This window comes from Numenius arquata, chromosome 4, assembly GCF_964106895.1.
Source record: "Numenius arquata chromosome 4, bNumArq3.hap1.1, whole genome shotgun sequence".
NCBI classification, from domain to species: domain Eukaryota; kingdom Metazoa; phylum Chordata; class Aves; order Charadriiformes; family Scolopacidae; genus Numenius; species Numenius arquata.
In genome coordinates this window covers 15,102,743-15,128,768 of record NC_133579.1, presented here as the reverse complement: position 1 = coordinate 15,128,768, position 26,026 = coordinate 15,102,743, and the positions used below count along the sequence as shown (strand labels likewise).

The 26,026-nt window shown below is 35.9% G+C and overlaps 1 protein-coding gene across 1 annotated transcript in view; it reads right to left on the bottom strand.

Moving 5' to 3' along the window:
* The window catches only part of CCDC178 (coiled-coil domain containing 178), a 168,846-nt gene extending 149,024 nt beyond the window's left edge, over positions 1-19,822 (bottom strand). Inside the window, exons 1-7 of the mRNA XM_074146850.1 lie at positions 19,765-19,822; positions 17,740-17,867; positions 15,830-15,864; positions 12,406-12,500; positions 10,884-11,084; positions 7,470-7,690; positions 3,004-3,146 (exon numbers count right to left, since the gene is read on the bottom strand). Of these exons, the coding sequence (XP_074002951.1) occupies positions 3,004-3,146; positions 7,470-7,690; positions 10,884-11,084; positions 12,406-12,500; positions 15,830-15,864; positions 17,740-17,867; positions 19,765-19,822 (881 nt within the window). The remainder of the gene's footprint in view (positions 1-3,003; positions 3,147-7,469; positions 7,691-10,883; positions 11,085-12,405; positions 12,501-15,829; positions 15,865-17,739; positions 17,868-19,764) is intronic.
* Between the last annotated feature and the right edge of the window lie 6,204 nt (positions 19,823-26,026).

The window sequence follows — 26,026 nt, the reverse complement described above, 5'->3', positions numbered from 1 at the left end:
ATGGCAAAGAGATCCACGGTGATATGATATCTTAAGGAAACAGGATTATTGCATCTAAATAACCTTCCTTTCTTCAAAAGTGTGTCAGTAAGGTTTCTGCTCTAGCTGACTGGCAAGCACAGATCTCCATGGATAGCAGACATCAAATGCACCAGCCATATTAGCCAAAGTAATGATTTCCTGAGGTTGAGATCTACCCCAAAATACACTGTAAGAATGCTCTGTTTAGCAGAAGCCAGAGTTACTTTGTGCTCCAGGCTTAACAACTTCTAAGATTCTGAGGCAGGCAGTAAGTACTCCTTCTATGGGACTGAAAAAGGTGTTTCAAGTTCCTTAGCACTAATCAGTTTTCGAAATAAAGTTGCCGAGACACTATAATCTAAAGAAACTGGAAATGATACGAGCAATCCCCATTACTTTAATCACGTGCAGCTCTTTACCGTGGCCTACTGAGCAGCATAAATGGTAAGCAAAACAATCACATTTATTAATTCCAATTATTTTTGAACAAAGAAATGGAAAGAAAATCTAAAACCAACAGAAAGCAGCTACGGCAATTATGCTCTCTTCTTTAACTCCCTCTGAGAGTGGGTCCCTCCACAGAGGGGACCAAAATACCTTATTCCCAAATTCTATTGTGTGCCTTTTTTTACTCTGTCATATATTACTAAAACAGTTTACATTCAGGCTAAAAAGTGTAACAATCCTTCCTATTTGGTACCTCAAATAAAAAGGTCACTTGCAGTACCCTAAGCTCTCACGACTACTCAGTTATTTGATGATTTGACATTGGCCTTTGTATTAGACAAGCCTACAAAAGATATTTCACTGATAGAATGCAGTAATTACAATAAATACACTACTGGTTTCGGCTGGGATAGAGTTAATTTTCTTCACAGTAGCTTGTATGATGCTATGTTTTGGATTTGTGCTGAAAACAGCATTGATAACATAGGGATGTTTGAGCTGTTGCTGAGCAGTGCTTACACTGAGTCAAGGCCTTTCTTGATCCTCAGACTGTCCCAACATCGAGCAGGCTGGGGGTGCACAAGAAGTTGGGAGGGGACACAGCTGGGACAGCTGACCCCAACTGACCAAAGGGATATCCCGTATCATAGGACATCACTATGAGCTATATAATAAAAGCTGCAGGGAGGAAGGGGGTAGTTCATTTGGAGTTACGGTGTTTGTCTTCCCAAGTAACCATCACACATGATGGAGTCGTACTTTCCTGGAGATGGCTAAACACCTGCCTGCTGATGGGAAGTAGTGAATTAATTCTTTACTTTGCTTTGCTTGTATGTGCATCTTTTGCTTTACCTGTTAAGCTGTCCTTATTTCAACTCATGAGTTTTCTCACTTTTACCCTTCTGATTCTCCACCCCACCCTGGTCAGGGGCAGTGAGTGAGCAGCTCTGCGGGGCTCAGCTGCCTACTGGGGTTCAGCCACAACAACAAGTTATTCATAACTGCTTGCTTTCTGCCTTTTTAGAAAGTTTGGCAGTGTGCTGCTGGCCCGGAAACATGCAAAATCACATTTATTTCTGCTCATAAAAGAAGTTACTGTAACTTCTCTTCAGCTATGTACTTGCTCCTTTACCGCTCTTAGACTACTGAAGCCAACTCTATAATGAATTCTCATGAGAATGATCCTTGAAAAATATCAGGGAATGGGAGTTAGACGGGATGGTCCCTGGCAATGGTTTTGCTGGATGGGAAATTAACATCTACTGAAATTGTGTTACCAAGGACATGAGTTTGCATTTGCTTCTCAACCATTAGCACTAGTCTTGTTGCCTTGAATGAAGCATCAGTGAGCAGGATAGGTTTACAGCCACTACTGTGCATCAGGCACTTCCTAACATCAAGTCTCTGGGATACCAAACCAGTGCATGCTGTCCAAACTCAGGTAGTGCATAGCACAACTTGAATTATGGAACTGGCATATAAATTCCTAGTGAATCTAGGTAGTCCTTAGAATAGGATGGACCAAATTTAATGACTTACTACAAAATGTATACACTCCATAATTGCCGTGCACAGTTTTTGAAATACCTGATATTTGAAATACCTGATATTTGAAGATCAGTTGCTGTCATATGGCTGCGGTACAGAAATATAAATATCTATTACTGCCAGTAAGGTTATCTCGAAAATTTACTGGTGTCTTTCAACTATGCCTCTAAGCTTTCCTCATTTCAGGTGAAAAAGAGCCACTGTGTCACTTGCTACTTTGCCAAATAAAACCTGGCAACTAGCCATAGGCATATGCAGCAAAGTTGAGTGCAACCTCCTACCAAACATGAAAGTACTTGGTATTCTTGTTCTTTGGCACAGTTATTCTTGGTGCTGACTCTTTGTCTGTATGCTCAGCAACAGAAAGGAGAGACTACTTAGTGACTAGCCATTAGTGGTGTCCTGCTGTTACTATAGTTCTGCTTGGGGTTAATAACCTGACAAGAGGTTACAGTGAGAAAACTGCAACATAAGTCACTGCCATATAAGAAGCTACCTTGCAATCCAATAAAGTTGTAGTAATTTTGTTTGTTTGCTAAACAGAAGAAAGTGTGTGGTGTTGGTTAGAATTGTTCTGGTTAATATGCAAGTTCAAAATTAAGTTATAATTATAATATAATTATGGTACTACACTAAGTGTTGATGTTCAATGCAAGTAATTTGTGCAGTCAATAAGAACGGTATCAAAAAGTTCTGTCAAGGTGATTAAAAATTCATAAGTAAGTAAAATAAGATAAAAATAGCATGCTTTTGGAGTCAATTCATGGAACTTAGAATTTGGGTATATTTCTTGACATCATCCTTTCCTTATTCTGCTAATGCAAGGTAAGACAAACAAGGCAATTACATATTTTATATATAATCCTATTAATTTTAATTTTACAAAAATCAGAATTTAAAATTATTTCTAAAAGCAAATATTCAATAGTTTGACTGTCACTATTAAAACTAACAAGACATTATAATGCCATATTCAATATCTCTTACTTGCATTTACTCAGTAGCATCTCAGCACATTTAATTTTCTCATACATAGATTTTATCTTCTTCTCAGATTCTTCATCAATTCTTTTCATTGTCTTTTGGATTTCCATGAGTTCACAACAAACATCACTGTATATTTTTGATGCCTAAGAAAATAAAACAAGTTTTCCAAAAGATGTTATATAAAAATCATACATAATGTTAAAAAAAATATTTCAAAATTTGTCTCATTCTTTGCAGTTTAAAAGCTGGAGCTTAAAGTTGAAGTAGTACTTTGTGGTGTCATAAAACTTAACAACAAATTCTGCATGGTCTGCAAGAGATACAGTCCTGGCGAAAGACAACAGAATGTGTGCTGTAAAATTGCATGACATAAACAAATGTTACAGAATTACAGAATCACAGAATATTTTTGGTTGGATGGGACCTTTGAGATCATCGAGTCCAACCAACAAAAAAAAAAAAAAACCAAACAAAAAAAAAACCAAAACAAACCAAAACCACCAAACCCAAACCAAACCAAACCAACAAAACAAACAAACAAACAAAAAGTCCCAGAACACCAAACACCAAAACCAAACCAAAACAAACACCCACAACCACACACCACCCCACCCACAAACAGACACAAACCAACAATCTCGGGCACTAGAGCATGCCCTGAAGTGCCAGGTCTACACGTTTCTTAAATACCTCCAGGGATGGCGACTCCACCACCTCCCTGGGCAGGCTGTTCCAGTGCCTGACCACTCTCTCAGTAAAGTAATTCTTCCTAATATCTAATCTAAACCTCCCCTGCCGCAACTTCAGACCATTTCCTCTGGTCCTGTCATTATTCCCTTGGGAGAAGAGGCCAACACCCACCTCTCTACACCCTCCTTTCAGGTAGTTGTGGAGGGCAATGAGGTCCCCCCTCAGCCTCCTCTTCTCCAAACTAAACCTGCCCAGTTCCCTCAGCCTCTCCTCATATGACTTGTTCTCTAGACCCCTCACCAGCTTGGTGGCTCTCCTCTGGACACGCTCCAGCAGCTCAGTGTCCTTCCTGTAGTGAGGGGCCCAGAACTGAACACAGCACTCGAGGTGAGGCCTCACCAGGGCCGAGTACAGAGGCACCATCACTTCCCTACTCCTGCTGGCCACGCTATTCCTGATACAGGCCAGGATGCCATTGGCCTTCTTGGCCACCTGGGCACACTGCTGGCTCATGTTAAGCCGGCTGTCCACCAACACCCCCAGGTCCTTTTCTGCTGGGCAGCTTTCCAGCCACTCTTCCCCGAGCCTGTAGCGTTGCCTGGGGATGTTGTGACCGAAATGCAGGACCCGGCACTTGGCCTTATTAAACCTCATCCCATTGGCCTTGGCCCATTGATCCAACCTGTCCAGGTCCCTCTGTAGAGCCTGCTGACTCTCAAGCAGATCAACACTCCCACCTCGTTTGGTGTCATCTGCAAACTTACTGAGGGTGCACTCAATCCCCTTATCCAGATCATCAATAAAGATATTAAACAAGACTGGCCCCAAAACTGAGCCCTGAGGGACACCACTGGTGACCAGCCGCCAACTGGATTTCACCCCATTAATTACAACTCTCTGGGCACGGCCATCCAGCCAGTTTTCACCCAGTGAAGAGTACACTTGTCTATGCCATGATTCGCCAGCTTCTCCAGGAGAACGCTGTGGGGGATGGTGTCAAAGGCCTTACCAAAGTCCAGGTAGACAACATCCACAGCCTTCCCCGCATCGAGAAGGCAGGTCACATGGTCATAGAAAGAGATCAAGTTGGTTAAGCAGGACCTCCCTTTCATAAACCCATGCTGGCTGGCCCTGATCCCTCGGTTGCCCTGCACTTGCTGTGAGAGCTCACTCAAGATGATCCTCTCCATGATCTTTCCCAGTACCGAGGTCAGACTGACAGGCCTATAGTTTCCCAGATCATCCTTCCGGCCCTTCTTGTAGATGGGCGTCACATTGGCCACTCTCCAGTCATCTGGTACCTCTCCTGTTGACCAGGATTGTTGATAGATAATGGAGAGAGGCTTGGTGAGCTCTCCCGCCACCTCCCTGAGTACCCTTGGGTGAATCCCATCCGGCTCCATAGACTTATGTGTGTCCAGGTGCATAAGCAAATCATTTACTACTTCCTCCTGGATTACAGGGGGGTTGTTCTGCTCTCCATCCTTATCTTCCAGCCCAGGAGGCTGAACATCCTGGCGGTAGCTGGTCCGACTATTGAAGACAGAGGCAAAGAAGGCATTAAGTATCTCAGCCTTCTCCTCGTCCTTGGTCGCAATGTTTCCCCCCGCATCCAGTAAAGGATGGACATTCTCCCTGACTCTCTTTTTGTTGACGTATTTATAAAAACTTTTTTTGTTGTCCCTTATATTAATGGCCAGGTTGAGTTCCAGCTGGGCTTTTGCCTTCCTAATTTTTTCTCTGTATAACCTAACAAGATCTCTGTACTCTTCCTGAGTTGCTTGTCCCTTCTTCCAAAGGTGATAAACCTTCCTTTTTTCCCTAAGTCCAATCAAAAGCTCTTTGTTCATCCAGGCCGGCCATTTTCCCCTCCCTTTAATTTTGCGCCTCATGAGAACAGCCTGCTCCTGGGCCTTTAGGATTTCCTTCTTGAAGAGCGTCCAGCCTTCCTGGACCACTTTGCCCCGCAGGATTGTCTCCCAAGGGTTCCCAACCAGGGTTCTAAACAGGCTAAAAGAGGCAAGAGGGCTTCCATTCTTAAAAAACTTTAAAGTTACTGTGAAAAGGTGGCTACTTCCATGGGAAGATAGTGACCTCTGGAGCAGAAAGAAAGAAATAATTTTGAAAGAAGCCACTGAAGTTTCACTCAGTTATCTGACAGAATCATTACTTAAACGTCTTTTAGAGGATGTGCAAGGCTGGCAGTCACGTATGTAAAAGAGGGGCCTGAGACAATGCGGACAATGAACATAATTTTCAATGCTATAAATAGAACCGGGACACTCAGCTCCTAACAGCTCTCAGCTAGAGGTATGTACGTGTCTACTGTCTCTGTTTTTTAAAATGTTACAAATATAAACAAATAACATGATATAAAATGTTTACTACAATCCAGCACTTCACAGCTCAAACTTGTTCTCTGGATATTAAAAGCTAAAGATTCAAAACTAAGTAATTCTTTTAATAGCAATGAAAATTAATTATCACCTGCTTTTTTAAGGCCATGGGAGGGAAAAGCAAACCTGAGTAACAAACAACATATTAATTAGAGCACAATAGAAGTCATAAATAATTTATTTGACAATTCTAAATTTTGTTGAGATGAAATATATGAATAAGTTACAGTCACATCAAATCTATCTGCTTATGATATGTAGTGTCATGTTTTGGAAAGAAAGAAAAAACCTCTGAAAAAAATATTTTATTTTAAAAAGTCTTTAAAAAAATATTTTAACTCTAATTCCTGAATTGTATTTTAGTACACCTCAATATTTTAACTGCCTACAGTATATTCTAGACATTAACAAGAAAAAAAGGATTTAAGATAAAACCCAAAATAATCAACTTGATTTTTAATTAGCCGGTATTTTGAACGTATCTCATAACATTGGCAGAACTGTGAGCTATTTCATAGATCAGAACTAATTGATGATAATTCTCATTTGTGTAATAGGCAATTAACTTTTTAATTTTAGAAGTATTTTGACATGACTGTTGAGTCCCCAAAATACGAGAAGTTCAAACTAAAACAAATTAAAATAAACAATATTAAGAAATGCCTACAAACAAAAGACCATTTTTACACTTTAAGTAGCTTGAAAAAGAGATTAATCTCTACATTTGTATTTAAAAATTACTATAGGAAATATACAGAAAACATAATACTGTACTAAAATCTGTATGGGAAGTAACATGGTATCCCTCCCTTTGTAGACATCAATTTTAAGCTATCTACAACTTTCCTACACTTAGATTGTTCAGCCTGACATCATCCACATTAGGCATTTATTATCAACAAATAATAAATTATTATCAGTATTATTATCAATAAATACTATCAAAAAATAAATTAGGAAATATGTGCATCAGCACTTAAAAATAGCTAAATCCTGCAAACATTTTTGTGACAGCTTCTAACTTCTCCATATTCTGGAGAAAATACTGATGTCTGTGAGAAATCTGAAAAGAACCTATACCAATATCAGATATGTGCCTCCTACCTTTCCCATGAAAAATACCACATGAAATCAACTTACAAAGTTAGAATTACATTCCACATATATGCTTAAGAGACATTTATTAAAGGCCAACAGCATTATGTTCCCTGGATTCTGTCTGCACTGAGTGCCTCTATGTATGGGCACATAATTCACAGTCTTCGTGTACACAATTTAAATCAGACTTTGGTACTTCCGAGACTGCTGTTCTCTAAAACAGTATGCACCTATGTGATGGAAAGGTTCTAAAAGAAACATCTTTGCATTGTTTGTATTTACCTTTTCATAAGCCATTAACACTTCGTTCACAGCGTCACCCTCTAGAATCAGCTTTTCTTCCAGCAGAGGGCTGTGTTTCTTCATGAAGTCTATATCCTCCTGAATCTCTCTGTTGGCTGTTTCTGTCTTAAGTATTTGGTTTTGTAACTGTTGCCGCTGATGCCTTTTACAATCTAAATGCCATTGTAGCTCCAAGGTATCTTGAATGCACATGTCATATTCTTTTAAAAAGATAATTAGCATAAAAAAATGTGAGTATCTGAGTGACACCACGAATACCTAGTGATATTAGGAAATATGCTCTCATAATATTAAGACTTGCAAAATTTTGCTGTAAACTACTTTGAAGGCCAAAAGAGGACATTGGTTACAAAAGACATCACCAAATATTACGTTAGCAGTGGAACTGTTTTTAAATTCACAAGTAATAATCCTAGTACATAATTCAAGCAAATTTTCAAAGTTAGGGGTGGTTTTGTTTTTATGAAGAAAAACAAAACATCTAGCCTTAAGGCATACCTAGAGGAGGCTATTATAACACCAGAACAGTTGTACTGAGCTTCCTAGTCTCCAGCAACAGACACATGTGGTCACAGAGGAAGAACAGGACAAGGATAAATCCCACATCCTCTTAATATGCCAACTGTTTTCAGTTCAAGGACACTTCCTGAACTAAATGTGGGTTTCAAGAAAGCTAAATTAAAGATACAAACTCAAAGCCAACAAACAAAACATATTCATGTTTCCACACAGAAGTATGCCAGTCTTAGTTCAGTTTGCTGCATTTACTTTTTTGACTTTGGCATACATTTCCTATAGGTCTTTGCAAGAAAATATGTGACTAGACTACTGGTTGCTGAATGACAACATATAGTTTATTTTGCTCAGAATAAAACCCCAACAACAAACTTAGAAGAGATGGTGTCCTGCAGCAGCTGATGTTCTAAATGGAAAAATTATTGGCGTGAAATTAGGGAAAGTAAAGTAAGATATCAGATAAAAAAATCAGAAAATGTCTCAAGAGCAGTAAACTTTGCCATAAACTGGAGAGAGAGAAGCACATTTTACTGAGGAGAAAAAAAAAAGGCTGAGAAGTAGCTGTGGAATATTTAGCACCATCCCTTAACAGTCATTAAATTTTGCTGTTTTAACAAGACATAAATCACAAATTCACAAAATTATTATTTCATTGCTTCTAAAAGTTAAAGAGACATTGCATAAATAAGTGGCTTTTCTACATCATACAAAGTGATACCTAACATTAACATGAATAAAATGCATTTTACATTGGATTTTTGTTATATTTCAAAGAAGGTAATTTCTGAAGATAGGTTATGTCACTGCAATTACCTGAGTGTGCTACAGGACATAGATGCAGCAGGAGCTAGCAATAACAGAAATCAAGGGAAGTCTGAAGAAATAACAGCAGTCAGCATCCACTCTGAATGGGTCATGCAAACTCGTAATTAAGAATCTCCTGGGTTTGTAATACTTAGATTAGAGATAATTATAACATCCCTGAGGGTCTTTCCCCTTTATCCTCAATTCCATTTTAGCACAATTTTTGTCTTACAGATAATACTATGAAAAGTCATAATCCTGAAAATTACAAATTTACTCCAAGGACATAGCGTCATACTGACATAGTCCATTGATAAATCAAGGGAGAAGAGGTGGTTAATTTTCACAGCCAAACTTCATGCTCGTTTATTTTGCCTTTTTTAAAAATATCATATCATTGCATATATTAACAGAATTCGAAATGTGTTAATTATATTCCACTATTCCAAACTTTTGATATCTGTAGAAAATACTAAACAGTAAAGTAAAAGTGATAGGAATGTATAGGAACAGCAAAAATTATTTACAGCTGCATCACTGTACATAAGTATATCAAAAAGTAAAAAGTAACATCTCTGCAGCTCAAATCCTGAACTACTGTGCTGAAGAATGAAGAAGAAAGATGCAGACAGACTTTTTAGTAGGAACTGTTTCAATAGGACAGGGGGTAACAGGTTTAAACTAAAAGAGCGAAGATTCAGACTAGATCTAAGGAAGAAATTTTTTACAATGAGGGTGATGAAACACTGGCACAGGTTGCCCAGAGAGGTGGTAGACGCCCCATCCCTGGAAACATTTGAGGTCAGGTTAGATGGGGCTTTGAGCAACCTGATCTAGTTGAAGATGTCCCTGCTCATTGCAAGGGGGTTGGACTAGATGACCTTTAAAGGTCCCTTCCAACCCAAACGATTCTATGATTACATTATCAACATTTTCTTGCAGTTCTTTGCTCCTATAAAATTGACTTTTCCATTGCCACAGGATTTTCTTCTGAAAGCAGTTTCTAACCTATCAATGAATTTTAATTCTGATTCTTTATTCAGTCTCCTCCTCTGTTTTCAGGGCATCATAAATTGTTCTTCAGAAGCCACTGCTTTTAAGGAAAGCAATCTCTGCAAACTGGTAACACCTTAACAGGTTTCTAGTTTCCAAGTCAAGAGTTAGCCATTGATTAAAATAAATAAAGAAACAAACAAACATACATTGTTCTCATATATTGTTAGGGATGTGCACTGACATTTTGCCTTCCTAATGGAAAAAAAAAAAAAAGAGAGAGAGAAAAAAATTTGCAACTAAATGACTCCTGGCTTGCTTCCATTATACACTGCTTTTTACTCAGTGTCTACCCATCAGTAAACAGTTATGGAAGACTTACATTGTCACCACACTCTGGATTGGGAAGTATTTGTCGAAGACCTCAGGATGATGTGCAGTAGAATATGCACTAGAGTACCAACTATGATTTTACATTCCAGAACCTACTGTTACAAATCACGCAACTTTTCTATAAGCTAGGTTCAGATGGTATCTGCTTCTGACCATGAGTCAGAAGACAAACAGCTGCTACATAGTTGCTTTCTTTTTTTCTTAAATTCCATTGTGAAGACACCAGTTCATCACAAAAGGCAATAGCAAACACCCTTAGAATGTGGGATTTCAAGGAAACCTATCAATGGCTACATCAAACAATTCCTACTAAATATGTAAGTACTTTATTCAAGTTTATCACATTTTAATTCTTCTCAAAACATTTTTTTTTTAAATTTGTGGTTTAGTCTATAGTTTAACACAAATGCATTATTTTATAATTCTGTTTCAGCTTCTCATTCCTTGCCCCAAACTGAGTATTTATTATCATCTTAAGAGTGTCGTCTACTCCTACACTATTTCTCAAACAATGCTGAACATTCCATAATACTTTCAATAGATTTCTTTCCAGATATATTCAAACATGCAATTCAGAAGAGTAAATACTGTACTCCTATTACAGTAAACACAACTATATCATAATTCTTATTCTTGGGAACGAGCTGACTGAAAAATAACAAATATTCTTAGTTTCAATACCAATACCTTTTTGAACAGCTGCGGGGATCTGCTGAAGCCTCCAAAGTGACATACAATCGATTTTCATGCGAAGCTTTTTCCCTCGCTGTTTCTCCAACTCCAAAGCTTTTTCTGCCTCCTCACGATCAGCCTCCAGCCGCTTAATTAGCTCAGTAACTTCCAATAGCAAAGCTTCTGTTTCCTGCTTCAAGGTTAATGTCTTGCCATCTTTAAAAATACATGAAAATATATTTTTATGAAAGCTTAAACATATGCTTTTTATTCGAACTTCATTCTCAACACAAAGTTGGCCTGTTCACATGTATCACTGTAAGCAAATTGATTACAATGCTGTCTTTAAAAATACATTAGAATTATTTCTTATGAAAGCTTAAACATACACTCTTTATTCCAGCTTCTTTCTCAGCGTAAAGCTAGCCTCTTCACATCTATCAGGGCAAGCACAATTCGTTACAAACATAGCTTTCACGTTCAATAGCATTTTCCCTCAGCTTATTTCCAACAAAACTGTATTAATATAGAAGGTACAAAATTTTCATCTTTGCCTCATTGCTTGGGTAAGTAATCATCCAAATAACAGTACAAGTTTTAAATCATCTCAGTTTTTTAAAGAATACTTATTTATTCCTAAGTATTTTATTTATTTTATTCCTAAGTAAGTATCAATTACTTCATTAAAATCTTTGGAGTGAATATTTAGTGTAATATCTCAACAGCACTGTGCTACTTGTGATACACACAAATCGTCATTTCATACTGTGAAATTTGGCTATCAAAAATGCCTCAGTTATTTGTTTCAGTAAAAGATCCTTTGAGGTCATCATCTTTACTTCTGATCTATAAAAAATGGGAAGTATATACGCTACAGAATCCAAGACATTTCTATTTTGATTCCACAGTCAATAATTCCCTAAATTATTTTGATTAAAAACCGCAAACATTGAAAAGAAGGACAACTACTTAAAAACTGGAGTGAAAGTTTGGCTTCACTGCCATCAACAGACATTTTGTCACACAATTTACTGCAGACAGGATCGCCTCAGGCTAGTAGTACTTAAAAAGTTGCACATTGTCTTAAAAAAAATTGCACACCCTCTGAGTAAAGATGCAAACTGTAAAAAACAACTGTATGTTGGGAGTACGCTACAAATACCCTGTAACAGCAATGTAGTTATTTGTTTTACAGAAACTAAATGAAAAAAACCTTAGAATTTCCAACAACCAACCTAACCAGTTCAGCTGTTTCAAATCCCAGATGGGTTGAAATACAGTATGAATCTAAATACGGAAATGTAAATTATCTTCTTGCAAACAGGGTGATCAAATAGTACTTAATGTAACATCTAAAATCTATGTCTTTCAGCTTATCAGATGACACACACAGATTTCAAAGGATACTCATTTCATTTACATAAGACAGAGCAGGCAACAAGCAACTATTATTACAAATGCAAAGCATATATTAAATGAGGATAAGTAACTTTTACCACTCAGACTGGATAATTATGAAATACTGAAATATTTTTACCTTCACAAGATACATCAGCTTCTTTAAAATCCAACTTCGTGGATAATGATAATGAGGTATCTTTAATGGATTCAACACTGACCTGTTCTGTTATCCTATAGATAAAAAACGGTCACTAAGAAATTTTAGACTGAATTTAAATCAGCATTGTTAAGTAAATATTACTTTAATGAAGTCAAAATTTATTTTCTTGAATTTTACATATTTAAATGTTGGCTAGTTTAATGGAATGATTTTTAAAAGCACTGCAAGTCACACTGAAGGCTTATTAATTTTACAATTCCCATATAAGTGCTTTTCTCATATTTCTTTACAGAAATACAAAAAACAGATTTCTTTACATCTTACACATAAACAGATCTTCAATTTTTGTCCTCATACCCAAAGACGTGCCAAAGAGAAAGTATTGTAGAAAAGCTGTTACTCTTTCCAAGTTCTGAATATACAGGAGCAATATATGCTATACTTTCCAGACTCTTCTAAGTGGCAGATGCATTTACTGCTGTATTTGTGCAGACACAGATACATTGCCACTGCAGGCCAGATGCAGTTTCAGTTTTATCAGTTGAAAGGAAGTCACCACTTGAGGGTCAACAATGAAGAAAAAAGATTTTTTAGAGATACAAAAGAAAAAAGATCAAGGCACAAGGCTTAATCAATTTCTGACACAAAAGCTTTTGAAATCTGGGAGACTCAAAAGTAGAGGAGGGCTTTGTTGAAATGAGATCAGGCCAAATTTAACCTACAACTGAGAAGGTGAAAGAAGTTACACAAGTTGTCAAAGAAGAACCTAAGCAAATCATAGCCCACATGTGAACTTAGGAGGCTCATTAGCCTACTGGAGTTGAGAACAAGGGGAGGAAGGATAAAACACCCTCTGCTTATACCCACATGTGGCTCAAAGAGCACAAACAGGTTCTTCATATGCAGCTAAGATGAAACGAAATCTGCAGTCACAGCGTTTCATTGCACATACATGCACAATGTGAACACACATCTTTGAAAGAACTCCACAAAAAAGTTCCTTTTCCATGAAGAAATAACAGACAAAAAGCCTATGCCAAAAACAGACCAAAAGAAATACTAATGAAGCCTGTTACTGATCAACAGAAAATACATATAAATTACAGGGAATAGAACAAAAAATTCTGTGGAGTAATGGAAAATAGTAACACATTAGACAGGAAAACTGGGACCTGGTGATGGAAGAGAGATCAAATTAGATACAGAAGCAGGAGTTTGATAAACAGGAGATGGATAAGCAGGAAAACACAAAATAATTCAATAGGTGTGTCTGACATGAAGTAAAAATACACAGGGAAATATAGGTTTTGTTGAGCAAAACAGCCAGGACAACAATGCATGAGATATATTCTCCTCTTCAACCTTCTGCTTTCATCTTTGTAACTAGAACTACATCATATAGTAGCCTGCATCATGAATAATACAATTTCAAGTCACACAATCAGACTTACTTTGCATACCTTCTGAGTACTTGCCTTTGAAATACACTTGCATTGTATTATATCCTAGGTTAGGAAAAGTCTGAGTTCTTTATTGTATTTCAAAATACATGCAGCCAGTATGTAAAATTTAGAGAAAACCTGAATGAGTTTTATGTTTTAAAATTACATTTTAAATGTATAACCTTTAATAACTCTGTATATGTCCTAGATATGCCCAATCCAAACACATCTAGAAAAAAACAATTCTTCAACTTTTTATTTTTAATTTAGGAATTATGTTCTGTTTTGATTTTAACAAGCATCCTCTCTTGGTCTCTAACTTTAAAGATACATATTGCAAACACTGCAGTGTGATTCAAGGCAATTTCGTCACTCAAACACAAAAAAGTTTTTTGAACTAAACAAAAACTAAACTTTGCCAGCAGTGTGCCCAGGTGGCCAAGAAGGCCAATGGCATCCTGGCCTGTATCAGGAATAGCGTGGCCAGCAGGAGTAGGGAAGTGATGGTGCCTCTGTACTCGGCCCTGGTGAGGCCTCCCTCGAGTGCTGTGTTCAGTTCTGGGCCCCTCACTACAGGAAGGACACTGAGCTGCTGGAGCGTGTCCAGAGGAGAGCCACCAAGCTGGTGAGGGGTCTAGAGAACAAGTCATATGAGGAGAGGCTGAGGGAACTGGGCAGGTTTAGTTTGGAGAAGAGGAGGCTGAGGGGGGACCTCATTGCCCTCTACAACTACCTGAAAGGACGTTGTAGAGAGGTGGGTGTTGGCCTCCTCTCCCAAGGGAATAATGACAGGAGCAGAGGAAATGGTCTGAAGTTGCGGCCGGGGAGGTTTAGATTAGGTATTAGGAAGAATTACTTTACTGAGAGAGTGGTCAGGCACTGGAACAGCCTGCTCAGGGAGGTGGTGGAGTCGCCATCCCTGAAGGTTTTTAAGAAACGTGTAGACATGGCACTTCAGGGCATGCTCTAGTGCCCGAGATTGTTGGTTTGTGTCTGTTTGTGGGTGGGGGGTCTGTGTTTGTGGGTGTTTGTTTTGGTTTGGTTTTGGTGTTTGGTGTTCTGGGATTTTTTGGTGTGGGTTTTTTTTGTTTTTGTTTGTTTGTTTGTTTGTTTTTTGTTGGTTGGACTCGATGATCTCAAAGGTCCCATCCAACCAAAAATATTCTGTGATTCTGTGATTCTGTGATTCTGTGATTCTGTGAAATGGAGCTGGAAAACTACACCGAAAACACAAAAATTATACATTTAATAGGAATGTTAACAGTATGCAGTGTAGGAAAACCAGGAAAGAAAAAAAAAAAATCTTGTTTTTTTCCCCAACTTATTACAGCATATAATGAAAATATGGCCGTTTCATTCAGACTTTTTTCCTATTCCCTTTCATAATTACTTGTCCTCTCCCTGTGCCTAGCTAAGCTGAAATGAGTCAATTTGACCCTCTGTGCAAATTCAGAAAATTGTACACAATGTTTAGAGAACTTCACAAAGACCACAATAAGTATGCAGAAACCTTTAGAATGCTTATACATTGTGTTCCAACCCAAAACTTAGAGCAACAAGAGCTTAAAATAAGGATCCTTACTCATATTTAGGTACCTGCGATAATTGGTACAATTGGCACAATTTCAGAAGCATCTATAACTGAACAACTGTTACCAACAGAAATTCATCACTAAGGTGAGCCCTGTGACCTGCGATCACCTTGAATCTTTGAAAATTAAACACTGAGTATGAAAGATATGAGAAATTCTCCACAAAAACTTTTGGTCTTCTAAAGTAATTAGATCCTACAGACACTAAGAATGCTCATTTTAGATGCATTCTGCATTACAGAAGAATTTGGTAAACTCTACAGTTCCCAGAGCAGACTTTATAACCATACTAATGTCTCATCAAATAATTACCTAACATTAAAACAAGTGCATTATTTTGTATGATTATGTATATATGATTCTTACCGTGCTATCTTCTCCTCCTTAAACACATAACCATACTGCAAAAGCAAAACATAAACTCCATTACACACCTCAGATGTTATACACTTCTGTTTCCTAACAAAAAGCGTAACAGGCCACTGAATTTAGTATTATAAGAGGATCTAATTAGTGTACATATAGATGAATGTTTTTCAACATTTTAAAATACTTCCAAAGTTTTTGAATTCCTAAAAACTGTGCATCTCCAAATGGTTGGTAATAAAACCCAGCTTTTGTACATACATGTTATGCATCACTCATTTTTGTAGACTGTTTTTTAAAAATCCCTTAATATTGTTAATTCTATTTTCTGTCTTAACTTCTGTACTTTGTTTTTAATCTCAAAACTACAGCAGACATTCTGTCTGAACGCCACCTGCTTTTTCTTCATTAGGGCTATGTCTACAACAGTAAATTAAACACTGCCAGGAAAGTCTTACGGGCCCAGCAACTTTATCACCTACACCATTAAATTGTTACTAAATCTCACTGGTACAGCCGGCAGTAAAGGACACCACCACATTCACAAACCATTCTCAAACTGTTTCCAAGCACACTTCAGGAACTGGAAATAGTCAAGGACCGTTCCTCAAAAGCAGTGCGCGTAATGTCTGTCCTGTTTTGGAGGGTAAGAATTTAACAGTATGGATATAAGTTTTTCCATGCCAACTGGACACATTACTCGTAACATTTCACTTAAGAGCAGAGGTGTAAATAAATTAATACATAGGCAAGTATATATGCCTAATTTTGATTTATTAAGAGCATTAATGATCTAACATTAAAATGAATAAATATCTGGACATGTCAATGCTTATCCTTCTAATTCCTGTATACTGATGACAAAATTATGACATTAAAGTCATTCCACTATTCTCACATTATTTTAAATAAAGGTGAATAAAGCAATATAAAATTTCCTATCAAATTAACATCTATACTGTAAATGAAGAGATATCACAGTAGTTGTTGCACCTCAGATTCTTCTAGTATCTATGCTGCAGTTGCATAAACCTCCCTGTGGAGTATTTAACAGCATTTGTAGAATACTAATCTAAGATAGTTTTCCTGATGTGCTGCTATGATGACATTATTGTCAGTATAGGAGATAAATTATTTAAATATAACTTGTCTGTGCATGTAACGATCAGATTCTCTTACTGCAGTGCAGACATATGCAAAAATTATTAACGTTTGGAAAACACTTCTCCAGCAAAATTGAATTATTTAAATGATATTAATCATGTTCTCAAAAAAGTTAATGGGAAGATTTTACTATACTTTAAAATGGTATATACTGCATTCTTTCTTCATCTACCTACCTGCCTTTTTAGCTTCCCATTATTCCTGTTTCTATTCACACAAAATCTATATAGGTTAGGAAAACATTGTGTAGTGCTAGAGAAAGAACCATAACATTTTCAGATTCATGTCTCTCAATATGAGAGTAAAGAAATTTTTTAATCAAGGAATTGTTAAGTATTCAGGAAAAAACTTTGTTTACTATAAATGACAGGAAATGGCACACAGCTGAATTTTACTACCTACTCAAGACTAGTATCAAGTTTTTCGGACAATTGATATGATTGAAGCAATTTGACTGTGTATGCTTCTGAATCCTCATATGTGAATTTACTAATCTTTATGATATATTGACATTACATTATGATATTGTGTTATATTGATTTTAAAAGGATAGTTTGATTTGCCAAAACTGTTAAGTAGGTGAAAAACACATTGTGACCAGTAAATGAACCTGCTGGGCACTATTTTGGAGAGTACATATGACATGAAGTTAAATTTATATAAAAATCAACATAATATCCCATTAAAAAATATACTTGCTCCTATAAAGATAGAAAGCACTCGGTCATTTTCAACCATAAATGTACCTTTTGAAAGAATTTCTCCACCTTTAATTCTAACTCTTGAATGTGATGAATAGCTTTGTTAACACAGGGTGATGGAGTATTTACAAAAGCACAGCTATGTCTCCTTGCAGTGATCCACTTGTTCTTATCTGGAGAGAGAAAGAGAATACAGAAGGTTGCTAAACTTCAAGTGCGGGTGTCCTGGTTTGAGAGAGAACAGAACCATGTGTGAAATTTTCTCATACCTGGTTTTCTTCCTTTAATTTGGAACTAGGTAAACTTTGATCTTGAAATTGACTGAGAGAATGTAACAGCTACATCTATTACTATGCACACTTCGTGCACAAAATGTTACTCCTTTTTGAATACAATCTCAAATACAAGGAGGGAGATTCAAAAATGTTTGAAAAATATAAAGTAATAAAATGAAAGACATGATAAAGTGGGCTAGGGTCAAAATACAATTTGCTATAACTTAATTAATCCCAAATTAATTGAGTTTGATGATTCTATGCTAGTCCTCTGCAAGGATTTTGTCCAAACAGTAAAATATTATCAGAACCCAGAAAGGCAAAGGTGGCAGCTGCTACAAAAATGGTCAGAGCAAAACAGAAAAAGTCACAAGGCCTTAGAGGCAGCCTTAGACTACTCTTCTGTATACAATACTTAGTTCCAGCAAACGTTCGCTTCAACCTTATTGAAGGGATGAAGTTCCAGAACAGTAGTTCCCATGCTGGGAATTTAAAGCTACATGACATAAATGAACTGTTTTATGAGAACGTGCAGATTTCACAATTATGTTTTCTCTAAACTCTCTTAGCCTTATAACCACATAAATAAATGATAATATGGCACACTACTGAACATTAACTACTTAATGAATACACAGAATGGGAATCTGACTGCAGAGGTCACTAATGAAAGGTGTCAGGAACCAGAACAAGATGCTGAAACTTAGTAGTAGAGCTATTAAAAAGTCTAAGAAGCTGTCCTACAAACATGAAACATTAATCTAATTACCTTCAGGGCGATACAGTGCTTTAATGTGCCTTGGAGATGAACCAAAAATAACAATAACAGTAATAGGGATTAAACTGTAAAATAGAACAAGATAACCTTCATATACAGCACGTGGATTTGAGGTGTTTGTTTTTAAAAAAAAACAAACTATTATTTCTTAATGTCTTAATTAAACTGTGAGCCCAAAACAAAAGTTTGTAGGTTTCATAAGGCTCTTTTACTTTAGTTTATCATAAACAGCCTTAACGGAAAGGAAACGATCCTTTGCAAGATTTTGTTTGAAAAGACAGCTCACTGAAATGGATAACAAAATCTATTTCACAGGATCTTGTTCTGCCCTTTTCCTAGAGCCAGAAACCTTCACAGGATGCCTATGCAGCACAATCCTAACAAAGTATATACAGACTTTGTACCTTTCTCAGATTTTGAGGCCAACATTAATTTACCCTAGTTGCTTCTACTGTTATTATTCTTATATTTTACTGCATTAACATTAATGTTGTTGTAAAAATTATGTTTATTTTCTTCTACATCACTAATGGAACTAAGAATACCACCATTTAAAAAAATATTAATTTTTTTGAACAGCTTTAATAAAAAAAGATTACTCTCTCACTGCTTTGGTCTTCCTTGGTAAATGTAAATGTTTATACATGTAAGTCTTCTAATCCCTTTGTAGAAGCAAGCTAGAAATACAGCTCAGTGAGAAAGTGGAATTCTTTATCATTTCCTTAAAATCTAAAAATTAAATTTAAATTAAATGCAGCCAATTTTTTTTTCAGATAGAAAACTGAACTACCATTACAGGATGGAGCAACACCAGTAAGTCAATCACTGACACTCAAAGACTACAAATGCATCATTTTTATGAAGATTTTTCAAGCAGTGTGATGTAAGAACCAAGAAAGAGGACTAGCGTTATATAACAATGCAAATACAAAACATAAAATAATTTCTTATTTCTTAAATTTAAGCCCTTCATTAAACTATTTGAAAACTGTACAATAGAAGACTTATCTGACATACCTTGAGATGGCTCATTACTGTCCTTAGAAGAACAGGAAAATGACTGTGTTTCAAACATTACTGCTGGTAGGACTTTTCAGCCTAATGTTTAGAAAAATAATAATATATATACATATGTACATAAATATATACACATTTTAAAAACTCTTATTTTCATCAGCAAGAAAATGTATTCCATCAGTGATATATGTACAGTATTTTTAAAGGTTAGCAAATCCATTTTCACTTTTCCTACTAAGGGAAAAGTAGCAATTAAACAGTTGATGGCAGTACAAATCACACAGTGGATCCTATTTAAGTAATAAAATTACAGTTAGAAAGTAAATGAAAAACAAGACTGCCTAACTTCAACATATGTGGCCTGGCTTTTTAAATTATACAGGTTATTTTGGAGCTTATAATGACAATGGTAACAAATACTAACTAGAAAAATGTGAAAAACAAAATGGGTAACCTATGAGATGAATTTTAATTAAGAAACTGTCAAGGGAAGGGAGGTCCATAAACCTGTAAACACCACTGTCGTCTCAATGGACAGAAGACACGAGAGGAAAATAACCTACCTATTTGCATATAAACTTATAACTCAGATTTACTGCAATAAACAAAACCAATATTATTTTTTTATAATTTACTTAATTCAGAAATTCATATTTATTTATAATTTACATAATTCAGGCTGAAAACTTAGGTAGTTAAGCCTCAGGACATCAAGCTGAGGTGATTGACCGAAATAATTTATGGCCCTTAAAATTCATACATTTGACAAATAACTGTATTGTCATACAGAGATCCAGGTGGACACCTCCCCTGCCCTATCCCCTCCCCAGCTGTGCAATTAGCATATTAGAAGTCCACAGTAAATTGTGGCTTCCAACCATCAGCCTACAAAAACTGACTAGTAAAAAAGCAAAAAAAAACCCAACACCTATATTACAGTCTTCATCAATATAAAATACTGGAAACAAATATCACATAGATCATAGATTTTAGCATTCCATATTCTTGTAAGTAGTATTATTGAAAACAAAAAGCTAAAAATAGTTTATTTCAAATTCTCTGAAATGGAAAATAGTTGCCTGAGAGTCCAACTGGGTGGACGGACAGAGAAAATAAAGAGCAAGACCAAAATATGATCTTCACACTCTCCACACCTCAGATTATTGATCCACCAAACTCCAGTCTGTTCCAAAGGGATGTTAGAAGAACGTAAGTGTACAAGGCTTGCCAAAAGAAATGCTGAATCCACAGCTGATCTTCTACATGAACCTCCATGCACTGCAATGCAGACAGCATTATTGCTCTGTTACTGTAACAAACCAAATGACTTGGGAACTCTGAACAATATCAACAAAACCTTTCAAACTAAAGCTATGGAAACAATTTTTTAAATTAAATAAAGTTCATAAAACATAAAACTAAGTTTCAAGTCACCACATTTACAGCTATTCAACTCTCCCTAGGTAATGTATGGAAATTACATTACACAAGCCATTCTTGCATGTCGTTTGCATGTTAATACCTTTTTTTTTCCAAGTTTGGTGGCTTTTTCAGTTTCCTGAAACAGTTATTGCCAATGCCGGGACTCAATGTTGTTCAAAGAAATATGCTGCTTTGGCAAGCAGGAATTTTTAAGTATACCTCTGACAGGATGTCAGCTTCTTGGACTCTGCAAAGTGATATTCTACTCTCCTACAGGCTCATCCTGACAGTCAAACCAGATGGACCATATTAGCTCGAACAAGGAGTATAAAAGAATCTGAAACTCATAGTAAGTCAAAGAAAATAAGTATTGACAGCCAGAATAGCTCTTGAGAAAGGAATTAAAGGAGAAAAATACTACATATGAAAGGATGAAATCCGGGAAAAAAACTTTAGAAACAGTTTCAATTTGTTGTGCAATATATTTGGAACAAGGTATGAACAAATTATCTGATACGTAAGCATGTGTTAAGAAAAAGGTGAGAATATGACTTGCCTGACAAGGAATCATATACTCAACATAAAGACACATTCCACTGTACATAACATCCCACTGAAAAAAAACAATATTGGACAAATCTGCAGTTAATGACAAATGTATTATTTCAAACTGGGCCTTGGAAAAAAAAATTAGACAGCACATACTTCATTTAGTCTCTGTTGAAAATCTTAGCCTCAATATATATAAATACTGGACTATTTATATTCACAGTTGTAGCTATCAAAATAAAAATTAAAAAATTTCTTTTCTATTGTCCTATCCAGAAAAAAATAAGCCAAGCCCAGTGAGTTAGCACTCACAATTCTGTAACATATACCTTTGACCTTCAGAAAGCGTTACTCTGCACAAACTGTCTTACAAAATTCAAACTTTCTCACTCTGACAAAGACAACCACTACGTTAGTCACATTACTACTGTATACCTTTTAAAGGTCATTGTATGCTACTACATAAAGAAGGAGAAAAAAAAGCACTGTGAATCTTTCATCAGGTACATATATATATTTATAAAAATATATTTACATTGTATATATTATTAAATATGACTAAAGCTAAAATAAATGCACACACCATTTTAATTAATTTCTTGGTACTTTACTATAACAGAAATAATTTGTCAGATGCTAAAAATAAATTTCTACTACTGACATCTCAAAGAGAAGGATGAGGAAGTAACAAAATTTTTATTAAAAGCAAAATCCTTGATAAATTTTTTTCAATGGAAGAGACCAGAATCCAGATGTTATAAGTTCTATCTACATAACATAAGCTAGTACTACTATTTCTCATCATAAATGCCATTCCCCAGATAGAGTATTGGGAATAATATGCCTCATGAAAAGCTTAGTCTATAAGAACCTTTTTCTCATCAAGTCCCATACTTACCTCTTTACCAAAACTCTTGCTCACTATTAAGTAAACTAAATGCCAAATGAGATTGTCTCAATTGCCACATAAGCACAAAAGATATGGCCAAATCACAGCAGAATTCTCTTTCAAATATTGTCATTGATTCCAGCTTCACTGTGACTATGCCATTTGTGTTGCTATTTTTCCTCCTTCCCCAAAATGCAGTCAGCATAAATAAAAAATTATAAACTAATTAATAGTTAAAACGAACTAACATTCCATGAACAATCTTAATTTTATTCTATCATTTTCTGACCTCCAAGTGCTAACTTTCTGAAAATACAGTATTTTACCATTTGGTTTTAGGATCCTAAAATTTCCTGCACAATTTCTGCCTGTTCTCAAGTGATGCAGTGAATCCTTTTAAACACTGAAATGCCACCCAGGTCCCTCAAACTACAATTTGTGTAGATGTTTTGAAATAGTACACAGTGTTGTTTAAATAGCAGTTTGCTGCATTAAAATGTGTTACAGTGATAGTCAGGTCTCACACTTGAAAACAAGGCTTCATGTAGAATTTTGTAGACTGGCTAATACAAACCACCAACTCTAATACAAAGATTAGAATTACCACTTAAAGCAATAAAAGACAGGATAAATTCCTTAGGTTCTTTGTTGTATTTTATTCCTTTCACAGGAAAAAGATCCTGAAAATTTGTCCATTATACCAGTTACTTTAAGCTTTAGGAAGAGAATTAAGATCAAATAATGTCTCTCACAAACTTCCAATGGTATCCCAAACTAAAAATACTATAGCTGAGATCTTACTACTATCATATAAATACCTGAAACAGTTCTGTTTCAAAATCAATTTGATTTTTTTCCAGTATTCTTATGGTTCATTCCAGCTATTCTGCAACTCAAATTTAACCCCTACTCTTTTTTCCACAGACCTTAGTGCAAATATGAACTCTAAACAAATTAAAAAACAAACCCACACACAGTTAAAGAGGATGAAAAACAAGGACACTGGAAATCTGTAATAAGCAAGGGAATTAAATCCAGTTATTCTGTCCCACAGTCATGAATGATGCACTTTGTCTTTCTCTATGTATTCTTGAGTTCCACCTTTTTGACATGAATCAGAAAATAGGAATTATAGTTCTACAAAAGTAGTATTGAGAAAATGACTACCTTAAGAGCTGCTCACATTCTGTGACATGGGTTCACATAAAACATAACTCTGACTAAAGGTGCTGCCTAATCTACTATTTCAGTGTCCCTCCTCACACATTTCAAGGCCAGAAACAAAACAACTGGAGAACTACTATTCTCTTCCTTATTCCTGGGAGGTCAAAGAGACCTGACAGTAGTAGGCACAATCTCCCTGCTCAAGCAAAAAACTAGTTCAGTTAAATTCTCAGAAATGAGCACCCGAAATTCTATTACCACAAGAATCATCCAAATATGTTTTAAAGGTGATTACTACCGATGTTCATGCTACTAAGCATGTTAGTTATTTGATCTGTCCCCTTACACGTAATTAAAATATCAGGTACTACAGCACAATATTTTTGCAAAGATTATCAAATCTTAAACCTACCATCTTCCATTTTGTTGTATATGTCTAAATGAAATACAGTGAATATTGGTTACCATAGTAACCACAGAACTGAAGAAATTTAGTTTTGGCATAATTGCCGCATATGTTCATACAAATCACATCTCTTATTCTGCGAATTAGAAATGAAGACACTTTTGAACTCTATGTTTTAAAAATAGAGTAATGAAGAAACAAAAAATTAGATCAAGTATTTATAGACATAACGCAACATATTCTTGTTTAATTCACTCAATCACTTTTATAATTAGAGTATATTTTCTTGGATTCTATTAAACAATTTAGTTAAATACTGTTTAAGTTATCTTTTTACTTATTGATAATTAAGCCAGTTTTGGTTTTGTCATTAAATTCAAAATACTATTTTAGAATAATAAATACATTATAAGTCAAACATTCAGAAATGGTTACAGAAACTTCAGCAAAAATAAACACCCCCAACAACCTGTGACAAACTTATTTTGTTTTTTCACTTGCAAAGGTGTTCACATTGAATAAGGATAAATTTACTTGTTTCTTTAGTTTCAAGAAATAGTAGAAAAGGAAAAAGCGCTCTAGGCATGCTGACACTCTGTCTTACAACAGCATAATTTTCTCAGCAGCATTAAAAAACACGCATTCAGCAGGAACAAATTAACTCAATTCAACCAGCCTGTGAATTAGCTACAAACTCCTCTCCACTTCCTTATCAGCTCCCAGAATGAATCTTAAACATCTCGAAAAAACCACAACCCCAAAACAAATGCACAGGTCAGATGAACAGTAAGATAGTTGGATTTCTATGCTTTTACTTCAACACCAGAATTTTTTCATCCTTTCCCTTCTCTAGCTTTGTTTGCTCAATAATTTAGTTCTGATTTGGTTGTTTTAGAGCTACCTTACACTTCCGAAGTTCATTACCACCAGTACCTTTCATTTTAATATTCAGAAACACAAACAAACAGAATTTCAGAAAGAGTTTGTTAATACAGAACTGACAAACTGACAAATAAATTGTAGTTAAAAACAACACAGAGAGATCATCTCTACTTGAAAGCTTAACGTCTTGGAAACTTAGAAGTCTTTTCTTAAGCTGTCACATACATTGCAGAAAAATCTGTAATCAGCCAATACACTGCAACAAAGAAACGCAAAGTAAAAGTCCAAGAATTTGTTTAGCACACAGTATAATGCTCCTAGCTTGAAGTACCAACAATACCATTTTCGGTTTACCTTATCTCCTCAGCCCTTCCTGGCAGGAATGGATCACGGTCTTAATGAACTTGTGGAACTGATCTACCCAAATTTTGAAGGATACAAAAGGTTCTCCAAAAAAATGAAGATAAAACAGGAATAATGGATGGATGAAAAATCATATTATTATTTTAAATAATCACTATTTATTAAGTGATGGTCTCACTGATGTTACAAGTAACAGAAAAAAAAATGCTAAGAACATTCTACAGCCAAAAAAACCCACCCCAGTATTCCCATGACATTAGAATCAGTAAAGTCTGGTTTTCCATGGGTTTTTGTGTAACATTCCCTCTCAGAAGCCCAGCTCCCCTCAGCGTCATTGAGCATGACCAACACAGCTTCCCTTGGTATTCCTTTCCGGACAAATGCACAGGACTTGGTTTGTAGCTTGGCTGGCTAACGAAGCCACGAGTTGATTAGTCAGCTGACTGCTGCTCTACAGAATATGTAAATTTATAACTCCTTTCTTTCAGATAAGGAAATAATTTGAGTCTTTCTTCTTGTTACTTAGCTGCCAATTTTCATGAAACCTGGAAGAACTTAACATCTTTGAGACTCCTACCCATCTGTCA